This window comes from Ixodes scapularis, unplaced genomic scaffold (assembly GCF_016920785.2).
Source record: "Ixodes scapularis isolate PalLabHiFi unplaced genomic scaffold, ASM1692078v2 PGA_scaffold10__122_contigs__length_95168666, whole genome shotgun sequence".
Taxonomy (NCBI): domain Eukaryota; kingdom Metazoa; phylum Arthropoda; class Arachnida; order Ixodida; family Ixodidae; genus Ixodes; species Ixodes scapularis.
The window spans coordinates 7,026,389-7,046,181 of record NW_024609836.1 but is presented as its reverse complement, the minus strand read 5'-3'; the positions used below and the strand labels follow the sequence as shown (position 1 = coordinate 7,046,181).

At 46.5% G+C, this 19,793-nt stretch overlaps 1 protein-coding gene across 1 annotated transcript in view; it reads left to right on the top strand.

The window, feature by feature from the left end:
* The window catches only part of LOC8041115, a 63,755-nt gene that overhangs the window by 10,627 nt on the left and 33,335 nt on the right, over positions 1 to 19,793 (top strand). Inside the window, exons 3-4 of the mRNA XM_042288780.1 lie at positions 716 to 806; positions 11,186 to 11,384. Of these exons, the coding sequence (XP_042144714.1) occupies positions 716 to 806; positions 11,186 to 11,384 (290 nt within the window). The remainder of the gene's footprint in view (positions 1 to 715; positions 807 to 11,185; positions 11,385 to 19,793) is intronic.

Sequence of the window (19,793 nt, the reverse complement as noted above, 5' to 3'; positions counted from 1 at the left end):
GTTCCCCTTATGGGGATAATACAACTCGACCCAACGCATAGGCTATTGTTTGTTTGTTCTTTCAAAGAACAGTGATCTTTCTTTAGTTTCCTGGTAAGGTTATCTCCTTACAAATTACTCCATTACTTTTACAAGGCCTGACTAAACCTCCTTAAATAATTTTAAAAAACAATGATATATAAAGAGTTGTTTCCTTTATAAGCGGGAAACTAATTTAAAAAAGGGACACTGGTAAAAAGGAATGTTTCCTTGAGGATAACGCTACGATCCTCGGGGGATTTCAAGCAGAGAGCGTAACGTGACAATTAGCAAAATCATTGACTAAAACTAATCATTACCTTTATGAAAATTAGCTACATTTCGCACAATTAAATTAGAAATGTGTTGCTCTTCCTCAACATATTCTACGGAAGTTGTCGTTAGAATTTAAACGACTAAATTTAGTTATCCAAATTCTAACAAACTGCCATCCCATTTTGGACGAACGGTAACACATCTCTAAATTAAATGTGCCAAATATTTTTTTAAGCCAATTGGTGGATTTTAGGTAACAAATTTGATAACTGTCACTTTACACCGTTAACCTGATGTCCGCCACAGTCGATACCATTATTCTGAAGATTTTTTCTCGTATTTTCGGTGTTTACTTTGTTTCGTTTTGATTTGAGAAAAAACACACCCTGTATATCATCCCGCAGAAACTCGTCCCAGCAAGACGTACTGCTCTTCGGGTAGTAGCGACGCCATCTTAGCACTCGTCAACGCCGGAGCGGATGTTTCGGCCACGGACAAGGACGGCCTCACCGGTGAGAAAAAATCTTCCTTCCTTCAAGGAGAGTCACGCGCTCCGTTGAAACATTTCGGACTTTATCCTTTACCGCTAACGAAATCCACGATAAAAACTCATCAACTTACGTTTTCATCAGCTCGGCTGCATAACACCCATTAACACTGACGTCACGACACGGGCGTAGCAACGTTACTTAATTACCTCAGTTGTGGAACTCCCGCGGGGGGGGGGGGGGGGGGGGGGGGGGGTGCCCTTTTCCGCGGGGGCTGCGGTACCACGGCGGCCATCTTGAACAAAACATTAGTTGAACCACCAGGGCGGCGTTGGCTGTCCGTATGAGCAAATGCTGCAAAACCTGCGCGCCAATTTCGAAACCCTTTTTCCCGTCGCTTGCGACCTTGAGTTTCCTTCTCCACTCTTACGCCCCTCCTTTCACGTGTTCACCCTCTGGCGCGTCGCGCCCACGTTCATTGTTGGGAGGACAATGTACCGGATAATCCCCAACTTGAGGCCCCCTGCCAAAATTGTCCCGCTGCCAAGTGATTTGAGCGAGATGGGGTTTTGAAGCGGTATGGAAAAGTGGGACCGTCAATTTTGAACTATGCCTTTTCGATACTGCATAAGTTGTGTACGGGGCTGGCCAAGGCACGGGCGCGAGGACGTAACTGTATACAATGCTTGGGTTGCAGGAGCACTCGCGCGTAGAAATGGTAGGACACGCTTTCTGAAATCACACGCCTACATTCCGCAGCGTTGCAATCCTACGAGTAAAACAGATTACATCTTCGGACAGTGCGTAAGTTGATGCCGGCCGTACGAAAGACACACCTCGCGCTTCCTGTCACTACTACCTCTGCTTGCACGCGCTGCCGATTGGCGGTCCTTTCTTTATTTTGTTTCGTCGCTCTTTTGAAAATACTGAAACTAATATTTTCTCAGACCCTGCTCATCGTACCTCTGCACTACAGTTGTGTAAACACGTTGTGATGTAATTTGAGATATGGGACGGAGTGTCTACATTCTTATTTCGTGTGTAATGCCGGCATAATATTCCTTTGCTGCCAGAGGGTCAAAATAATGGTAGGGTCGGCAGCAAAAACTATTTCAATGACCGAATTATGATCAAACACCAGTAAGAACATAAAAAAGAAATCACATGGGGACAATAAAAATATTGCTACAAGAGGATGGTGCGTGGGGCACAAACAATATTCGGAGTGACGTTGAGGGAACGCGACAAGCCAGATCTTTCCTGATGGCAACCGTAAAAGTTGATCTGGTGCCTCGTTTTGATCGGCTTTGCACGGAAACTCGTAAACTACCGACTATCTTGTCAGTGGTGAACATAGTGAGCATGAACTGGATGATTTTTTTGTTGATGTTTTTGTTTCTGTAGTTAAATGAGAGTATGGAAATATGAGACGTCCGCTGACGCTTGCGTCGGCTAACGGAACCTCAATCGCCGATCGCGGCCGATGTCATGGGCGTATACAAATACATCAAGTCGTCTGGGCGGGAGCAGTTGAAGCGCCGCACTTTTTTGGCCGGTCAGTAGAGACTCCGCGAATTCTGACTCGAGGCTACTCTGTGCGGAGGGAGTACTGAGCGCGACCAATCGGAAACCAAGGATGGCTGAAATTTCCTAATTGCCATGAGATTGGCAAATTCGTTCTCCCCGCCGTAGTAAATTCGTCCGAATCGCTATTCGATTTACTAATCGATTATTTGGATGAAAAGATATATTTCAAAATTCGTACGTGGCTCACCAAATGGCAATAAAATGGGTATAGGATTTCAAACCTATATAGTGTCGCCCTAATTTACAAACTTGTTTCACTTGAAATTAGAGTTCACGCGCAAGCGAGCTGGTGGAAGCCTATACTAAAAAGGCCAGATACAAGAGAAACAAAAAATAAATAAATAAGAGCGGGATAAGCGCAACACGGTCTCAAATCACAGCTGAAAATGGTTACTTGGTAAGTGTAAATGTCCAGACATTGTATTAGTAAAAAAAAAATATATATATATATATATATATATATATATATATATATAAAGTCAAAAATGCGTACTGTCGGAGTTATTAATTCGAAGTTTATTCCGACGTTTCGAGCGGGGACCGTTCTTCATTAGGTGATGAAGAGTGGTGCCCGCTCGAAACGTCGTAGTAAACTTCGAATTAGTAACTCTGACAGTACGCATTTTTGCCTTTGTATATATATATATATATATATATATATATATATATATATAGAGAGAGAGAGAGAGAGAGAGAGAGAGAGATAGGTAGATAGATATTTTTCACTATTTGCTGACGGCCGAAACTAACTATGCAACACAACAAGTAAAACCACAGAGCTGCCCCTCCTCATATCACCCTCAGTTGGAGCTCGACTGACACATTGCGCCGATCAAGCATCACCAACAGCTCAACACCTAAACGCCACGGCGTTCACTATCTTTGTTTGGGTGATTCCACCCACTAATATAACAACTCATACAATGCGCCGTGATAAAGTGTTTTTTGTCTTTGTGTATGTGTTTTCGTGACATCTAACCTCTGTTTGCGCTCTGACTAAGAATGAAACCATGTATACTAAAACATCGATAGTGGTCTCTATTTTTAGCGACGCTCGCACACGTCTTGCCTTTGACGCAGTGGCATTCTCATCTCCCATACACGGACATTTGGACAAAATAGGTTGGTCGGCCTTCACTCATTAGCTGCGGAACGTTTTGACCGTGACGTATGTATAATTCAAAGAAGCACGGCGGGTGCCCCTTTGAAAACAAATCATGTTCGCGTAGAGATATTTAGCGGCTATAGTATAGTCCGTGGGTATTTATTTGCGTCAGTCGGTACAGGCGCTGGAGGCGTGATGAAAATGCTGGCAGATGTCGGCTTGACGAGCCCCACACTCTCCCCTTACAGCAGATGGCAAATAAACCAACAACAATATTTGTCGACGGGCAATTGATTGAAGAGGCCAATCGGTAGTAGGATGACTCGACAAAGGGTAATTCATCGAAAATTCCAACTCGTTGACAATTGTTTGTGAGGCCATTCAGTTTCCACATTGCACTCATCTTCTGTATTAGAACACATACACATGTTAGACATTTTAATATAAGCAAGTTTCGGGCACCGGATATTTTTTTGAAAAGCTGTTTCACCGAATTTCGCATCTCCCGGTTCGTCGAATTTTGATATGAAATCATAATATAATTATTATACTTGTCACTTCTTCAATTAGAAATGGTTACAGATAATTATAAAATAAAAGTAGGCTTTCGCAAAAATTATGTCGATTATAGGCTACGCCAACGTAGCCGAACAGTAAAAAAAAATGTTATGAGGGTGTTTTTGTTAGGGTTCAAAAAAGACAAAGGCGATTCTTCAAATGAGCACTGTTCACACAGGCCGACTGGTAACATAATTAAAATAAAAGCACCGACTTCACAGAACAGGAAAAAACAATTTCACTAGACGTTTCGCCTCCATGAATAAACGCCTCCATGAATAAACGCCTCCATGAATCGTGAATAACCAACTCGCCCAAGCTGAAGTTCTGACCAGTTTCGCCTCCCTTGCGGGAGGCATCTTCAGTAGTCACACAACAATGCCTGTGTAAGCTTCGTGGAGAGGGCCGCGTTTTTTGTTACACACGGATGTGTGTGTCCCTGCGAACAAACCACGATTCTAGGATTTTCGGGACCCCCATCTGTCCTATCTCGCCAAGGTCGTCGCGGCCGGGAAGTCAAAATAATGCCCTATTGTCCACACATAGTACACCAGTTCAGACTTCAGTCGGGTCGCGTGGGATGCGCACGTGACGTCACACTTGTGTTTACAAAGCAAGTGAAAAGTTCAACCTCAAGTCAACGCTATTTATCAAATATGTCCGTACTTCGTGGAGAGGGCCGCGGTTTTTCTTACACACGGATGTGTCTCTGAGAACAAACACGATTTTAGGAGATTTTCGGGACCCCCATCTTTGTCATAGGGTGACTCGTTTATCGGGCCGTTCGTCGAAAGGCAATTCGTAACAGGGCAATTCGTAGCAGGGTAATTAGTCGCGTAGGGCAATTCGTCATAGGGCTATTCGTCGCTAGGGCATCTAGTCGAAAACTGGGTTTTCTTTTTCTAGTTTATATTCTTTTAGGAAAGTTTAGAGGAATTTGGGAAGAAAAAAAAAAGGGGGGGGGGACGTGCATGTATAAAATATAAAGTTCAGAAGCCTTCCAAGAAAAGTTCGAACACCGCCTTGTTGTCCGCGTTCTTTCGGAGTTTCGGAAAGCTCGGAAGCTTTTCTTCTAAACATGCGTGCTGTGTTGTATCCTGTTAGGATAGTTCACGATTCTTTGTACGGTTCCTATACTCAATTCGCCCTTAACAGTGCACGGGAGGCTGCGTGTTCGCCGGGCCTCTCTTCTACCCCAGACCTCTATGCAAATAAAACTTTTTTCGTGAACTGACACCCGTGTGGTTGTCCTATCAAAATTACTGAAACATATTTCTAACTCGGCTGTGGCGCATACCCACAGAAGTAGACAGCGTCTACTGCGAAAGTAGAGCATTTAAGCCAAAACTTAAACATTATGCTAAAAATCCAAATACCGAATGAGGGAGAGCCTTCGTTCGTAATTAATAATTTTGAAGTAATATACTTGATAAACTGTGAAAATTAAACCCACAAGAAGCTTTTATTAGAGTGACGAATCGTCATCTGGACGAATTGCCCTATTACGAATTGCCCTATGCGACGACTTGCCCTGCTACGAGTTGCCCTGCTACGAATTGTCTTTCGACGAATTGTCCTACAGCCTAATAATTCATACCCTATATCGTGCAGAAGAGAAGAATATAAAAAAAAAGAAAACGAAGCGAAAATTTCGATTTCCTTTCTTGTGGACAGGGCATTGTAGGTGAACGTGGCTTCCTTGTTTGATTCGCCAAAATAGCAACAAAGCGACATTTTACGATCGAGCGAGCACCGTCGGAAACACTGCCCAAAATAATTTTATAGGGAGTTTCACGGCTTTCCACTGCGACATAAGCACGTGGATAGAAAAACAAATATTGACAACAATAATTGTCGAATATTTTTGGCACGCTCACACCTGGTTTTTCTTCATAATTTGATGACTCATATGTTGATTTTGTTTGCGGAACCGTATACTTCTGACCGGCAATTTTATTGCGTACGCGAAGCTTTTGCGTGCGATCCACTACAGTTAATTATTTTGGGGTGTCCAAGTTGAAGCGGTGCGTGTTATTTTTCGATCTCTGTCCGAATGATACAAAGTTTCACGTTTTCACCCTGTGAGTGAAGTGAGTTGGTCAGTGCTAGCATCGAAGGCTAACTTCGAACTCTAATTTGGAAATAATGTCTCTGTTGCCGCATCGCGGACAAAGATATATATGCTCTTATCACTGTAGCAAAATAACGTGGCAGGATTTGTGCTCTTGTTATGATCGTGTACCATTGTAGTCGACGTCATCCCAGCACGGCGTATCGTTTTTGTATTCGGTTCAGCCCTGCAAACCACACTTAGGAAAAAAATGAAAGTTTGCACCTTGTTTGTTCAATTTTTTGTTATACTGCAGAAACATATTGCGCCCCGTGTTTTTGAAGGCACGGTAGACGGTGGTGACGGTGAGGTGACCGACCCCCATGTCAGCCGGCGTCTCGCTCGACCTCCTCGGAGGACAGGTCGTTTTTACTGGTGACTGGTGCATACGTGGAGCAACTCCGCGCGCATTGCGTTCTTCATCTCAGAGAACGCAATACATGACTCAGCTCTATCTCGTCATCGCTCCAAAATGACAAGTGGAATTCGCAACTGTATTCGGTGACAGGTCAAGAACGAAGTGGGAGCTCCTCCCACCCTGTTCCACTTCAGCGGAGCGAACGGGGGAGAGGAGGTCGCCCCCTCTCCAGCGTTCGCAAATGGCAAATATTAGTTTATTAGGCCACTAACTGTCAATTTACGCTCGTTCCTTTACGTCCGCCGCAGCCGATAATGTTATCCCCGGGAATACCAAAAGTATAATTTCTTTCAGCAAAAAAAACAAAACAAAACAAAACAGAATAATAAAACGCCCGGTATATCACAGCTTTGACAACGCTTCACGTGTGTGAGGTTCGATGACCGACAGAGAACCACCGCTGGCCGTGCTCCCGAAGCGGGGAAGTGCAATTTATGGAGACCGATCATATTATCAGAAAGGTGCAGACTAGAAAGCCTTCATGTGCGCGAAGCGCACATGGAGGCACTCTAATGCAGACAATCCAGGAAAAGTATTCTTGCAACTATGAGGTTCCAGTTGTACTTACACATGCATTATCGTCAAATTTGACGGAGTTCCTTCCAGCACTAAAGAGTTGTCAAGAGTGAAGATTATAAAGGAGAATATCAGCAGGAATCTATTGTCTGTTTACTGAAAACAAAACAAGCATCAGAAAAACGCATTTGGGCGGCCGGGGAGGCCAGAAGCACGGACTGCGCGCACCCAGCGTGGAACCAGCGAATGAGAGGGCACTCCTAGCAATCTGTTTTCAGAGCCACGGTATGCCGGCTGCCGGCCAAATGTCCACTTTAATTCTATTATGGCTTTCGAAACGTAAATACACGCTCGACAATTTTCAACAATATCACGCGAGCGCCGACCGGCCTGTAGATCGGCGCATCGTCACGGCGCGAAGTAGCGATATCAATGACAGTACGCGCGTGCGCAGAAGAAACGCGCCGAAGTCGGCGTCGGCTGCTAAGCTGTTTCCCCAATCACGACCCACCCCTGGCGCGACGCCCACCGCTTGCTCCACCCCATAAGCAGGGGACCTAGTAATCAAAGCGACACACACGGTACGCAAACACGAACAGCAGCCAGTAGGAAGGACACCGACACGAGCGTAGTCAGCGAACGAAAAGACAGACACAAACTTCACTCTAGGCAAACAGAGCAGGGGTAGTTACAAGGATGAGATGCGTGCGCAGACTGAGGTAAGCAGTGCACAATAAATACGCGAAAACTCGCAGCAACCGAAGAACTACGCAGCAAACACGTACGTGCACACGCACCAGAAGCACGTGCGTCACGCTGCGTATCTACGCAGAACTGGCGATTTTGGCATTTCGGTAATTTGAAACTTCGATATCGATTCCGTGAACAATTTATTCAGCAAACTGAACCGGTGGAGCTTCGCATAAAAAAAAATCGTTTAACAATATGAAAGCGACTGAAATTCTTCCTAAAAGCTATATTAGCAGAAAGTACCGTGTTATAAAGGACCTCACGAGTTTCGACCAAGTTTTCCAGCACGTTATTTTGCAAGAAACGGAAGAAGCCAGGTGTACAACCAGTTTCCGAAGCTGGCAACCACAGCTGGAATCAGCGCCATCCTCGGCAGTTTCCTGAACCTCGCGTAGTCACATTTCAGCCACCGCCACATAGAGGGCGCAACCAGACATCCAATTTGTGTTTTCTGTGTGTTTTATGATTCTTTTTAATAAATAGGCTCGATTAGTAAAAATGTGGGCTAATAATCAGGACCTGGAACAGTAATCTCCATTTAATACTAAAAATATCGGCCTAAATGTCTGCCAAAAGGGGTCAAAATACTCGTTTTTGACTATCAACAAATACGTGATTTCACCTATATTCAAACTTTTTTTATGGAAAATCAAAAGTGAAATTTAGAAAAAGGGCCTCGCTTTGCGAAGCAGAATATGTTTTTCTTTGCGGGCCTACAATTTTATTCATGTGTGCCAATCCCTAAGCGCTGTACCACTGTACTACCAAATGAAGTTTGCCAAAATTAACGGTTTTTGTCACTTTTCACGTGCGCATTCCGAAAAAAGTTTAAGCCATATTACAATGAAATTTAGCGTAACTCTTTCGACCATAATTACAAACTGATGTAAAAAGTTTCAAATAAAATGACCGAGTAGGCGCCCAAAACTTCGCGACTGAAATGCTTCCGCAAAGTCAATTGTTCTAAAGTAAATATCTGTCAAAATAAAATAAAAAACGAAAAAAGGGCCTCCGTTGACAATGAACGCACTCTTCTTCTATAGCATTCTAAAATTAGAAAGAAATTGCTCCAATAGTGCACCCTGTACCACTGTACTACGAAACCATGTTTTGCCGAAAAGGTCAATGTTCGCGGGTGCCCTCTGAATTAGCTTTTTGCACTAGGAAAACAAATCCTACATCAGATAAAAGATAATGTTGTACACTACAAGATGATATATAACACATAATTTTAGCAAGCTTGAACACGCCACGATCGCATTTCGAAAACGTGCTGAAAGCGTCATATGTGATGGCCGCCGTGGGACCGCAGCCTTAAGTGAGTGAGGGGGGTACCCCCCCCCCTCACTCACTTCAGTTCGTCTCTCGTCGTTCGAAGCGCCGTCTAGATTTTCTTTGACGAACTGTGTGTTCCATAGAGTAAGGCCCCTGCCATAGAGTACGGTGGAGCGCCATCTAGACGCTGCGCTTCGAAACGTAGGTATTCCAAAGAATACACTCGAGTTACCATTCGCGGCTCCAGCGACCTATATACGGGCGTCACCATCAAACAAACATGGCGGCTGGGCACAGGTCGCGTCGGCTCGGCCGGGCCGCGTGAACGGGTGGCGCATTCAGTTTAGCAGATTTTCTTTTGTTTAATGCCCAATTTTATATGTATTCGGACTGCGACGGTTAAGTGTAGCCGGTGCACAGTCAAAATTTCGTTTCAGCGATTTCGTTCAAAACCAAAACCATGGGCTCCGGAGAGACGGTAATAGACTCTCATCAGTTTTGATTAGCTAAGGAAAGCGGCGATTGCTATACAATTGTTCCACCGAGAGTAATTTTCAGCTAACTCGCATGCCTTGACCATGCGACTTATCTGTCAGCGAAATCGAGCTCCAGTCGTCTGCTCGGTCAACAACACAGGCTGCAGGAAACTTACGAAAATTAAGCAAGCGCTTCTTGAGCCAAGGACTATGCTAACCCGCTGGTGCCCCACTAAGCAGCTGATACTCGTATTTCAATTCAGGTTTTAGTAGCAATCGAGAAGTCATTTTGACGAATATGCGGGTTATGTATTATATTACGTATTATGTCCCACTAAATCTATATTAGTGTATTCTTCGAGTTGAAATCTGAGCTTAGTTGATTAGCTTTTAAGTAAACTGCTGAATAAACGTATATTTAACAGGCAGAGAGATACTACTTAAACTCAGCCAAATGGTTCTAGCCGGTAGCACGGCGACAAATACGGACAAACTGAAGGGAGTCTTCATCGAAGATTCACGCAGAATCTCTCTGCATTGAACTTGACTTCGAATCCTGAACGGAGCAAATTAGTATTTTTTTTGTGGCTGGTCAACCTGAGCAATGTAGACGTATATTGCTGCTGGATTTGACGGGGGTATAATATAAATACTGGAGGGACGATAGATCACAATGCCGTGACAGCTTCTAACCTTGCGAAACGCATCCCCCACCTTTTGAAAGCAATCAATTTCCCTCATGAATCATATGCAGCGAGCCGGTTTTCCGGAACCAAGTCGTTGCGAAATCAGCCCAACTCCTTCGATGTGGTCCAGAGACTTTTTCGGCGAAAAGCAGCGAAGATGAGTAGCCAACGCAGCGACCGGCGTGGGAGGCTCAAACTTGAAGCTAATCGAACACAACCAAACTCAAGAAAAGCAGCTATCGCACCTTCCCATTAACTTGACTGCAACATTGGTGCTCCCGCCGGTGAAACATCTCGTCTGTCGTCCTCAGTTCACTGTTTTACATCCGTATAAAGAAACCACTTATCAGTTACCAAGCAGTCGTCACCTTGAATGTGATTAGAGACAGACGAGAAATCAAAACGTTTTCCGTGATTCCTCCTCATCCAAAAAATTGAAAGCACGCGACCGTGTGTTATGGAGTAAACGGGCTTTCAAACACGTCATGGAAAGAAACAATCTACTGAGGCTTCACCACACTAATGAACACTTAAGCAAACTTACGAAATTGTCGGACCTTCGTCAAATTACGTTTTTCGCCACCGCGCCGACAGCACGTACCCGCGAAAGCCACCAGAGACGCGGAGGGGCGCAAAGCGACCTGTTCCGGCTTGTTGACGGTTTTCCCGCACAATGATGATGATGATGATTTTTCCGCACTGCACAATGATAACCTCTGCGCGGAAACCGATATAAGAACAATCAGCATTTTGATTTACGATTCACGGAGGGCAGTCGTGGCATTCGGCTTGAAGGATGGGGGATCGGTGGCCGAGTGGGCTAGCGCTCACCAGCTCGGAGCACGGTACAAGTAATTCGTTGACTCGTAGCGCATTAGGTCCAGGTGGTTGTTGACCAGGGGCTCACGACTAAACCTCGCAGCACTGCACTGCGCCGCCAGTCGGGGTCACGTGGACTGCCTGGAGACGCTGATCTCGCTGTGCGGTGCCGAGGTGGACGCCGTCGACAGCAACGGCTGCTCGGCGCTCTTCTACGCCGTCACTCTGGGCCACGCCGACTGCACTCAGCTCCTGCTCAAGTACGGCGCCATGGCGAACAGACAAGACCACAAGGGCAGGACGTAAGCTGATCGCTGCTTTCGTGCTAATTGCCGCCGCGTAGTAAAAAAAAAACAAGCAAATGTACATGTAAAGATGGAAGCGAGCGGCCGGTGCACAAGCAACGCTCGACGGGTTCGCATGAATGAATACACGTAGATGTATGCGCACGACTAAGCCCTCTCAATCGCACAGTTCTTTGGCGTCACCGATTGGCAGCCCAAGCGGGGGCACCCCAAGAGTACGCGCTGCCAGAACGTTGTCATGTCACTTTAAGTATCAATTGAAGCATTGAGTAAAATGATTTACGCGAATCATTAAACTCTAAATTAAGCCTCAGTAAGCTTTCTCCATCGTCGTTTCGCAATATTACCGGGTCAATCGAATACTAATACCTCGTCGAGTGTGCGAGGGTTGCCCCATAAATTCTCTATTTCCTAGCGGGACGGGCGTTCCCTTCTGCTGCGTCGCGCGTAGTAAGTCCATAACGTGGCATTAATACGAAGAAAAATAGAGGAAGACGGGGAGGAGGCAGGGCATGCACTCTCAAGAAAAAAGGGTGTAAAAGGGTGTATCGTTACACCCTTTGTCCCGTAATGCACCCCAAAACTTCAATTCGACGTACAGAGCCCTATCGTCGAACAGACGACCCCAAATTTTACGAGGGGCTTGATAACGGTGCAACATAATTTATAAAATAGCTAAAGTACGTATCAAAGACCTCAGAAAGAAAACACCGAGCTTTTACAGTAGGGCCAAGAAAACCCCGATTACTTTTTTTTTTTTTTTTGTTTTAGTCAGTAAATCGTACATTAGCGATTTTAATAAGTTTTACCCCCATGGCTATCAAGCCCCTCGTAAAATTTGGGGCCGTCGGTTCGACTGTAGGGCGCTGTACGTTGAAGTTTTGGGGTGTATTATATGGGACAAAGGGTGTAACGATACACACACCTTTTTTTCTTTAGAGTGTTTCAACATTCTTAGATTCATCAGCTAAGAAGCTTTATGCGAAAGAGCATCGTTCGAAAATTGTTCTTCTCTGTTTCCGGCACGCGAGCAGGTATATGGGCGGATAGCGACCCTAGCTCCACCAGCGGCACCGCTTCGACGGTGCCGCTGGTGTTTTAAAGATTGAAATTGGGAGAAAAACTTTAATGAAATAACTGCTATCATTTCAAAATGTTACCATATTGCACTAAGCCCTAGGGCCTAGGGAACAGTCCCACTCACGGTCCAGTTGCATGCACTCATTTGGAAGGCCCTGCTTCGGGTCCTTCGTTGGTGTGGCCGTATTTTGCCAACGACTGGAGTTTCCTAAGCGGGGCTTTATCCTGCAAGACTCGGCTGTAAAAGTCTGCCCACATATATAGAAAAAAAGAATCATGTCCCGTAAACGGGACATGATTCTTTATTGGGATAAAAAGACGGGACGGCAGAAGCGGACCTCATAAACGGGACTGTCCCGGCCAAAACGGGACGTCTGGTCACCTTATCCCGGCAATGCCTTTCTTTGTAGGCAATCTCTTAGCAAGCATCAAGATGACGGAAAGCTTGCATTTTCCGTCAGGCGCGTTGACCGAAGCTGATGAGAGCGCTCAACATTGATTCTGCGGAACAGTAGAGCTAATGTATCGTCATTTTGAATCGTAGCTTATTCGGAGGTTCTAGAGTGCACCGCAAATACACATTTAGCGCGTATCACATACGCTTTCGGCGCTTTTCGCGCTTAACTCGCATAGAGCTTTAAATTAACGCCAAATCTTACCACTAAAGGCCGACGAGAAGCCAGAAAGAAGCGAGCGAACTGCTACCCGTTTGTGAAAGAGAAAGAGACCCCCCCCCCCCCCCCCCCCCCCTGCTTTCTGCGTGGAGTAGCTCAGAGACCCGCGCCTGCGGGGGGAGGATGAGAGAAGAGTGCGAGGGGCATTGGGGTGAAGGAAACTCGGTACCGGTTTTCTTCCCGGCGGAAGACGATGCTGTAAGTCGGCCTTTAAACTGGTTGCCCCAATAACATATTTCGACCGCATTACATGTTTTACGACTTACAACTGCAGGTCAAATCACGGTGTACTTAAAGATCACGTGGTAAATTGCTCCTTTGTGCGCATGAGTGCTTCCGACTCGCCACACTGACCCAAACGTCGGGGCAAATATACGACGTGGTTCTTAAGTGCCACGTGATTGAACCTGGCAACCCCCAGCTCTTGTTATAGTCCGTCATAGGGCAAAACGAAGTAGATGTGTTTTGATTACAGAATTCTAAGATAACTAGGAATGTGCGAACATTCGAATTTTGGAGACGAAGTTTTGAATAACAGGCTATTCGATGTTCGTTTCGAGATAAACTGCGATATTCGTTGTTGTTGTTGTTGTTTCCGACGTGATCGTGGACAGCTTTTTCCCACTTAGCGCGCTTCTTGCTGAGCACCGGTGCTCTGCGCAGGAGCCACACCGGCGAAACCGAGCTTCCAGGGTGTCGCTTCACTGCACTGTACCGGTGCTTGGTAGAAAGTGCCATCAGTTGGGCAAACCCGCCGCGATCAACGCCTCCAGAAGTACAAATATCGCCATCGCATGCTTAGGATAAGAGAACGCTTTCAAAGCACTCTTTCAAAGCCTAGCGCAATCACAAAAGAACGGGAACGTTTCGAATGTTCATATCTAGAACGCAGTCAAATGTTCTATACCAGGTGTCGGCAACCCACGGCCCGCGGGGAAGTTTTATCCGGCCCCCGGCACGACCCCAGAAAAGGACTCCCCCCCCCCCCCCCCCCCCTCTTTGCAGCTTACTCACCGACCCAAGCAGCACTCGGAAAAGCAAGAACCACAAAAGGTGTTAGACAGGAAAATGAAGCGCTACCACGCAGCATTGTTCGGCGTCCCCATACTGGGGCAGAGAACGCCTTCACTTCTTTTTTGCCTTTTTTTTGTCTCTCGCACCCCCCCCCCCCCCCCCCCCGTCTTTCCGACTTGCCGTCCGGCCCCCCCCCCCCCCCCCCCCCCCCGTGTCAACTTCGTGACGACTCGGCCCGCCGCTGCAAAAGGTTGCCGACCACTGTTCTATACTAAAATGTGGCTATTCCGCAAGCGCATATGTTAGGCAGAGATGTCCGAAAAGCTGCAAGTATTATTCGTGATTTTTTTTTTTTTTAATTCGGGATTTGAGAGATGATGGTTGCGTATAGTAAGATTTACAAATCCTCTCGATTGCGTATAGCGCTTGGAATCTCTACAGGCTCTATTTTAGGTCACATCCGTCATTACTTGACATCGCAATGTGAGCAGTGGATTTTTCGAGGCTACAGTATATACCTTTTCATCTGAGTATTTACCGGACCGGCGGATAGAGGGAGCTGGTCAACACGCCACCATTGTGTGACTTTAATTTGGTCAGTTGCAGTTTCAGCATTTCAGTTTCGGGCTGTATAAATGTTTTATTTGATTTTCGCTTCATTTTGTTTCAAACGTTTGTCTGTCGTAGCAAACAGCCAATAAAGGAGTCGTACTGAACCGCTTAGAGAACTACGAAGTGGTCTTCACTCATAATTAGGGAATTTTTTTAACACTTATATCACACGTCTGGTCGTGTTCGTCATTAATTTATATTAGATTCGGCGGAGAAACAACGGAACAGATGCACAGGAAGGATTACCATCGTCTGCAGCCGTGCCCGTTGAAACATTAACCCTCCTTTCCACTTTCTAAAAAAAAATTCATACAAATATTGCTTTATAGATGCGCAGAGAAAACGCAGGTTGACTGCTTGATTAACAAGTGCTGAATCGCGAAGAACACACAAAGTCGGAAATTCACTGATCATTATTGGATTTTCGCGGACACGGACATTTTTGTGAATTACAGAGACTAAAAAGGTCTCCTATATAGCGCACATACTCTAAAAGAGTGATATTATCCGGGGTCATTTCTTAAACGAATTAAGCACTCGAGAAATATTTCCATAGTCCATCCTAGGACGGGAGGGAAATCGTTTTTAATACCGATTCTGCTAAAGTGCCTATTAAACAGCATTTCGCAATGCCGGCGTTAAAATAAAATAATTTATTTCATAAACATTTGCTCACGGCGTACTCAACATATGAGTAAGCTAAGTGACAGCAGGCCCAGATTGAAGTCTGAGATTTGTCTTGCTTAAAATTTTCCAAATGAAATCGGAAGGGTGCTAGGGAAGTGACCTCCCTAGAGTTTGAATGAATTAGAATGCTTGGCACCAATAGCCTTTATAGACAAATCTTTATTGAAGCAGATGCACTTTGCACAAGTTGACGCCACCAGGCACACAAGGCAAATCGCTGTCCGGCATCGCCAACGCTGCCCTCGGGTATTTTCCATGCAGGTGGCTCTTTTTCGGTATTACAAATTGCGGGCTTAGTCACTCCCGAGCTGCCTGTGGCCATTTTGTTTACCGGGGTAGTGCAGACGTTTGTCTTGAAATAATTAAATAAATTAATTGAATTTTACGCTTTAAAAATGCGTGAAAAACTTGAATGACTGCAGACGTGTTAGCGAAACATGAGTACACTCTAAAAAAAAGCCAGTGCTCCTACTTTCTCCGTGTAATACCATAAAGAAACGAATCGCCTGATGTAACTTTACCATTATTCTTAGGATCCGATAAAATGCAGGTTAAACTTTCGTTACCTCACTCCACGACTCGAGTTCCCCATATAATGAAAAATCAGATTTTTTTTTGGATATGAAGACAAAGCACGATGATTTCAGTAAACATGCATGGTTGCCCTTTTCGCTGACTATTTTTGTAACCTTTTTAAGAAGGGTTATGTAATGATATCGGGTTAGAATGTTCTTGGCTTTGCAGAGGCGTATTGGTCCTAGTCGGGCACAAGTACACCTCGCACAGACCGCCAATAAATAATTCAGAAGCTTTTATGTCCCGGTGAAATTGCGAGGAGAAAAGTGGACTAATTCTTTCAGTCTTCCCTTCGCAAACTTGATGACGTAATTGTGCTATCGAAGCCACCCACCTGACGACAGTCGAGCGCGCCTCATGGATTGGACACAACAAATGCGTGAGCACTCGACTTCGGCTCGTAACAATCAATGCCTCGTGGACGCTCCCGTGAGAATAGCCGATCTCTAGCAATGCCTGGAGCTCAGCACACGTTTACTAGATTGCCAACCCCAGCGCGTGGCTATGATTAAAAAAACCATGAAATTATTTTTTAACTTCTTCCTCCTCAGCTTTCCTCCTCAACTGAAAAGCGAAATGAGAAATCACGCGATAGTGAAGTGCTTGGGCACCGGTACGATGACTCCAAGCTTCCACCGTGCTTTTTAAGCACACCTTGGGACTTGTCATTCTCAAGAGATGATAAGTGCCGTCATGGCACTTATTAGCCATGGACGCGAATTCAAATATTCATCGACGGATCGATTGTTGACGAGCGCGTACGTCCATGTGACGCAGTGCTCGTGTCCAACGCGGCTCCCTCGCTCTTCACGGAGAACTTCCGTTTCGGGTAGAAAGGCATACTTTACGTCACGGCCGCGTGATCTTAAATGTTGGTGGCCGAGTCCGGTCGGGTTGAGGACGAAAGCAGACGTCAGTTTCTGTCTTCTTTCGTGAAAAACTGGAGTCAATAAAACGATAGCGGATACCTTCTCCTGGTTATCAGGACATCAAAAACTAATTAGGGTCTTCATTTGAAAAACAGCTGTAAAATCATTTAATGGTCCCTTTAAAGGGGCCCTGCAAGGACTTTATTACTGGCTTTTAATTTGCGCCGAACCTGAGTGCACTGAACGTAAAAGTTATACGCAAATTAAAAGTACAAAAACAAGCAAAAAGTAACCTCCCTCATGACGTCCTTGGTTGCTTGAGTGGCCGTGAACTAGAGGAGGGGTAGTGAGCTCAGCGAGCGCTCACGGCTGCCGCACTCCGTGTCGACGGCTCGAGAGGGCGCCACTAAAGCATGCTCTGGATAGGCTGTATGCAGCGGGCAGCCAGCTAGAGCGGCTCTCGTTTCATTGGCTGCGCGATTAAACACTAATTCGGCATGACACTTAACTGGCCACAAATTACAGCAAACACGGGGTACAAATCAGTTCAGAATGGGAGCCACTTCGCGCTGCCATACCGCGAAACGGCCAAACCGCAAGACAAAGCTGCTCGCCGAAGGCCTTCAAAACGCCCGGAGTCGGTCGGATCCTCCAGTCGATACGACCGCAGCGCCGCCGCGTACGTCCGGGACCTTTCTGCGTCGGCGCCTGATCAGTATGCGCCGCCTTTTCCACCGCTTGGTGGGGTGTATGTCGACGGGTCATTTCTTGTTTTCGTACTTTATAGACTGCATTTGTTTCTTTTCTGAACTAAGATACTGAACGAAAACTACTTTTATAAATAATTGAAACGGGTCGCGCCAATTATATTAGAGCGCAGCTCTTAGGGGCCCGTTTCCAGCCTGAGCGGCGTCGCCGTCGGCGTCGGCGTAACCGCGCCCCTCCCTCTCCTCCTCCTCCCCCTCCTTCTCCTCCTCCTCCCCTCATTGTGTAGTATGGTCCGGGCGGGTCACGTGACCTCGGGGGGAGGGGGTCACTTGACCCGTTTCCAGCCTGTGCGGCGTCGGCGTTGGCGTCGGCGTCGCCCCTCCCCCTCTCCTCCTCCCCCTCCGCTCCTCCTCCTCCCCCGCCAAGGTCACGTGACCCCGGGGGGTGACTACCCTCCCCCCGCCGGTCACGTGACGGCCCGCCCAAGGTCATGTGATCCCGTCCCCTCGAGGTCACGTGAACCCCCGGACCTCTGCCCTCCTCCTCCTCCCCTCATTGTCTAGTATGGTCCGGGGGGGTCACGTGACCTCGGGGGGAGGGGTCACATGACTTCAGTGGGGCGAGGGGGGGAGGAGAGACGAGGAGGCGGAGGCGAGGGGAGGGGAGGAGCTTGAAGGACGAGGAGGTGGTAAAGGAGAGGGAGGGGGAGCAGGAGGGGAGGACTAGCAGGCATGATCACGAGGGAGGAGGAGGAATATACCCTCCACTCCTCCTCCTCAAGAGCTGCGTTCCAATTCGGCGTTACAGGAAGTTGTAAACGGCTTTCACTTTTTTTTGTATTTCGACTAAAAAGAAGCTTTTAGCGGCTCTGACCAGTAGTACGCTCAGGGCCAAAGACGTCACATATCGCGCGTTTTCGGTACCGCGGGTCGCCCCCGTCGGTGAAGGAGGTTTCCGCGTCGTCCGGTTAAAATATGACGCACTGATATTTAGTTGCTCGTTCCGTGCGCGCCGGGTTGCCCGAACCCCAAGAGACGTGGAAAGCGTAAAAAATGTAGACGTTTATATATGATTGCAGGGCCCCTAAAGGTGCCCTTATAGGTTTCTGAGATCGCCTCCATCCGGCGATAAAGTATTCTGCGGGTTCTAAGCATTCTAGAAATCCATAGACCATAAAAATGCGCGGCAAATTTTCCTACTTCAAGAAAAAGATAGTTCAAAAATCGCAACACACCGAGGTTATTTCTGGCCGATGGGAGGAGCAACGTTCCTAAACCAGGACCACTGACAGCCAATAGCAAGCGAAGGAACCTCGCGCCTCCCACCGGTGGCTGCTCCAGCACGATCGGCCGGACGCAGCAGGTCGCGGCTGATCTAACTAGCGTGCACATAAAGGCACCTTAGCTTTAAGAACTTAGACCGCTTGTGGATACATCTGTTCATCTGTATCCCATTATTTCTTTTTCTCTCGGTCCGCGAGCAAGCAACAAATACAGTCACGCTGCGCCGGTACTGACCGCGTCATATTTATAGCAGTCGGATTCGCTTTTGGGCCCGGCAAATTTATAAATACACACGAAACCTTCCTACATTTGGTGCATATTAACAAAGTGAAGCGGTAAAGAAGAAAATGTGCAACTTACCTTCTGTTTTGAAGCTCCACGTGCGACTGAGCAACATTTTCGGTGTGTCGGCTTGGGAGCGCGGGACGCGGCGGGACGGGAACTAGGTCATGACGACGACGCGCCACTATGTATCAGTGTTGCCGGTCTGCTTCAGCCGGTAGTTTCGGTTTCGCCGTGCAGCCGGATCGAAACTTGGATTAGCGAATATCTACAAAACTAGACACACTACCGAAAAACAAATTATATCTCGTGATTCAGGGTCGCCGACTTTGACTAAACAGATAATATCCCAAAAATTGTAAAAGCTATTCGCTAAGCGATTAAAAAATATTTGGCCAAACGCACTACACACTTTCGATTCGCTTCGCACTCAAATTCTACTATTCTCACTTGCCTAAAAATAACAATAGAAAAAAAAGGGCAATAACTAATTCGCGCTAACTGCGCCACGCACTGTGCTCCACTGCAATCAAGATTTGAGCCTTAAACATTATCTAACTCCTTGCACTCATGTGATGACCTACACTTCGTTTCAGCTTCCGTCCGTGCGCAGCCAAAGCT